The sequence below is a fragment of the Austrofundulus limnaeus genome, unplaced genomic scaffold (genome assembly GCF_001266775.1).
Source record: "Austrofundulus limnaeus strain Quisiro unplaced genomic scaffold, Austrofundulus_limnaeus-1.0 Scaffold39, whole genome shotgun sequence".
In the NCBI taxonomy this organism is placed as follows: domain Eukaryota; kingdom Metazoa; phylum Chordata; class Actinopteri; order Cyprinodontiformes; family Rivulidae; genus Austrofundulus; species Austrofundulus limnaeus.
This window is the reverse complement of record NW_013952441.1, coordinates 2040021-2043352: the sequence shown is the minus strand read 5'-3', so window position 1 is coordinate 2043352 and position 3332 is coordinate 2040021. Positions and strand designations below refer to the sequence as shown.

At 36.1% G+C, this 3332-nt stretch overlaps 1 protein-coding gene across 1 annotated transcript in view; it reads left to right on the top strand.

The window, feature by feature from the left end:
• The first annotated feature begins 214 nt into the window (after window positions 1-214).
• Window positions 215-3332, top strand: part of cox7a2l (cytochrome c oxidase subunit 7A2 like) — a 7730-nt gene continuing 4612 nt past the window's right edge. Inside the window, exon 1 of the mRNA XM_014007069.1 lies at window positions 215-357. Coding sequence (XP_013862523.1) covers window positions 286-357 — 72 coding nt within the window. The 5' untranslated portion in view covers window positions 215-285. The remainder of the gene's footprint in view (window positions 358-3332) is intronic.

Below are 3332 nucleotides of genomic sequence, written 5' to 3'. Positions count from 1 at the left end.
TATTATTATTATTATTATTATTATTATTATTATTATTGTTGTTGTTGTTGTTGTTGTTGTTGTTGTTGTTGTTGTTGTTGTTGTTGTTGTGTTTGACAGTAGCTGCCATAGACATAAAGGCTTTAAAAGTCTTTACTATGGTAGCTGCTGCAGTGCATTTGATTTTTAGTCAGGCATCTTTGGGGCAGCTGTCTATTACGTTGATTTCCTGTGACGRACATCGGAAGGCCCTTACCGGTCGATTTGTTGTGGCCGTAACACATTTCTCTGTCCTTCAGCAGGAAAATGTACTATAAATTAAGCGGTTTTACTCAGAAATTGACGGGATCTTCTCCCGCGGTTGCATACAACCCTCAGGTGAGTCCGGCAAACGGTGTGTTGGTGAAGAAAACAAGTTGGTAACCGCTTTGTTGACCTTGATGTGGATTGTTAAGCCAAGACTTTCAAACCAATATTTTATCGTCTTTAYTAAAATTTCTTTAAACGGCGCCGAATTGTTGAAAACAATATGTACATTTTTCTTTATTTACGTAAGTGCATCTTAATGTATCATCACCTGATGATGTTTTCTTTACTCTGTTTAAAATTAACAGCGATATGCCGTAAATTCAATCGCTACTTCAGTGCTTATTTTAATCTGTGCTTTAGTCATTTCAATAAAGGTGCTAATTGTCTTATTTCGTGTAGAGTAACTTAAAACAACAAAACTGCACAGTCTATAACAGGGCTATTCAACTGGCGGCCCGCGGGCCACATCCGGCCGGCGAGTGACCAAAGTTCGGCCCGCCAATTGGTTCATTCATCTCTTATGCCCAAATCCCCGGTTTTCTACTTTAATTACTCTAAGTTCTTTTGGTTAAACAGACATGTTTGGTATCTACAGAAACATCAGAATCCTGGCTAGAAGCTGGTAAAAACCATTTCTATTAACACTCAAGACAGTTAAAACTACAAGCAGTTGAAGATAAAATGATGAAAGTGAAAATAAAAGTGTTTTAAAAATTTGGTAATCAGAGATGTCAAAATATTATTTGTGTCAAATAGGAGGCATAATGTGTTCTTTTTGTTTTTGATAATGTGTAATTTATCACTACTTTTATAGGGTTCTGTATGTTGTATTCATGATTAAATGCAACAAAATAAACAAATTCAAAGGTAACAGATCTTTGTAAAACTTGGTTTATTTACATAATAACTTTAATTGCTGGATGTTCGGCCCCTCAGCTGTTGACCGGCWGTAACTGTGGCCCTCGGAGCAATATAGTTGAATAGCCCTGGTCTTTTAGAAACAGTGTTAGTTTTACTCTACCATTTCTTTATTCACTGTAATTAATTGATCTGTCAAGTGGAGCCTTGAATGAATTCACTGTGATTATTTTTTTTACACCAAAATGGAAAACAAGCAAAATTCAAGTTTTAATCAGACAAATGAACCACTGTATGTTCCTTTTAAATATTTAACCAAAAAGTAACACACGAAGGCTTTTGAGTATAAGATTTGATATTTTTTGTTTTTTAATCACTTCAGTAGAAAAAAGAACTTTTGATTTTAGATTTGATTTCATTTACCCTTTAAACATTGCATTTATCCGACATGACCTCCATCTCCCCTTACTGCCTTTAGAGTTTTTTCCTTATTTCAGCTTAATTAAAATCAAACAATATACCTCCACAAAATATAAATTTTTTAATATCCATTTTTAGCAACCTTTGTCATTAAAAAACAACAAACAAACAAGAGTGGCGAACAGAAATTATAGGACAAGTTTTTTATAATATTATATTTTTAATTGTTGTTTACCTGTCATCACAAATAGTGTTGAAGGTGTTGGCTGAACCAGTTTTACAGAATCTCAACACAGTATTGCAGAGTGTAATTAGTGCTAACCTGTCATGTGGAGGATTTACCCAAAGATACACAGCAGTTCCAGTATCATTATACCAGTGCTGCAGGCAAATCGTTGCAGAATGATTGTCATTGATTTCCCCCACTATGTTCCCACTGCTCAGTCCAATCCTCTGACAGGCTGATGAGCTGTTCCTGTGTTTAGCTTAGTTGGAGCGTTGTTCAGACATGCAAGAAAACTGCTTCATTCTTAGTTTGACAACACAAACAATGCAATTTTTTTAGGAGTAGTCAAAGGATTTGTCATTGTATTTATAGAAAAKGGCACAGTTAAGTTTGGGATAAATAGATTATAGATTATGTCRTTTGGCTTCAGTGGACATCTTAAATTGAGTTGACTCAATGGGCCTCATGCAAGAACCGTTCGTACGCACAGATTTGTTCTTAAGTTGTGCGTACGAGTGATTTAGGAGAATTTTTGGCATTCACCAATTTTTTCATATTCTAAGATTTTCTTCAGATACGAACAAAATTCACGAGTGGTCCAGACCTGTCTTATATTTTACGAGTAGTCTGCTGTTATCTAGATGGATTTTTCTCACTAATAACTTCATATTTCATTAGTTTGAAGATATATCGAGTTGAAAATACATCACACTCCATAATAATGTTGACAATAGCTTATTCTGTTTGAACTGGAATTAGATTTTAACAACATAAATTGGTTAGATTAAATTAAATTGGCTTTTAATGCTGTTGTACAGCACTACAATATTAATAGGAATAGCTCAAACTAAAACAACAACAAATTATGCATTGATTGAAGTTTGGAGACATTTTAAAATGCGTCTTTTCAGAACCGCATCTGACACTTGCGACGGCCGGGAGGGGGGAGACGGCCAGGCGGGTGGTGGGGAGCATAGCGGTGCATGACCGCTCTTCCTCTGAATATATAAAAATTATGTAACACAGTTGTTTACACAGATAATAAAAATATTTGACCAAAGAACAACTGGAGCAGGACTACAGAGAGAGATAAATATGATTTAGATTTATATTTCTCTGACTGAACGACCCACGGGAGACACGACATTAACAGCAGTCATTTCATTCCTCGGCTTTAAAGCAGCTCCTTTAATTCCACAGCTGGCGCTGCTAAAAATGACTTTTTTTGTAGATCTCCGAGATAGTGCTGGGCGGTAATACCGTTTTGTACCGAATACCGGTTTTTATTTTTGTTATGATATGAATTTTTTGAATACCAGACATTCCGGTTTAAATAGCAGAATGTTTCGTTGCGGCAGCCAGTGAACTGTTGTTTCCTGGGGGACATTTTTCCTTGCTGCACCGCTATGTGCGTTAGCATGCTAATGTTTGGAGCAGCTAGTTGCAGTAAACACCTCTTCAGTGACGTGCACAGTTAGATTTAACGCGGTTAGTTAATATGGAGACGTTATGCTGATGGAGACTTAACGTGCTTCTATTG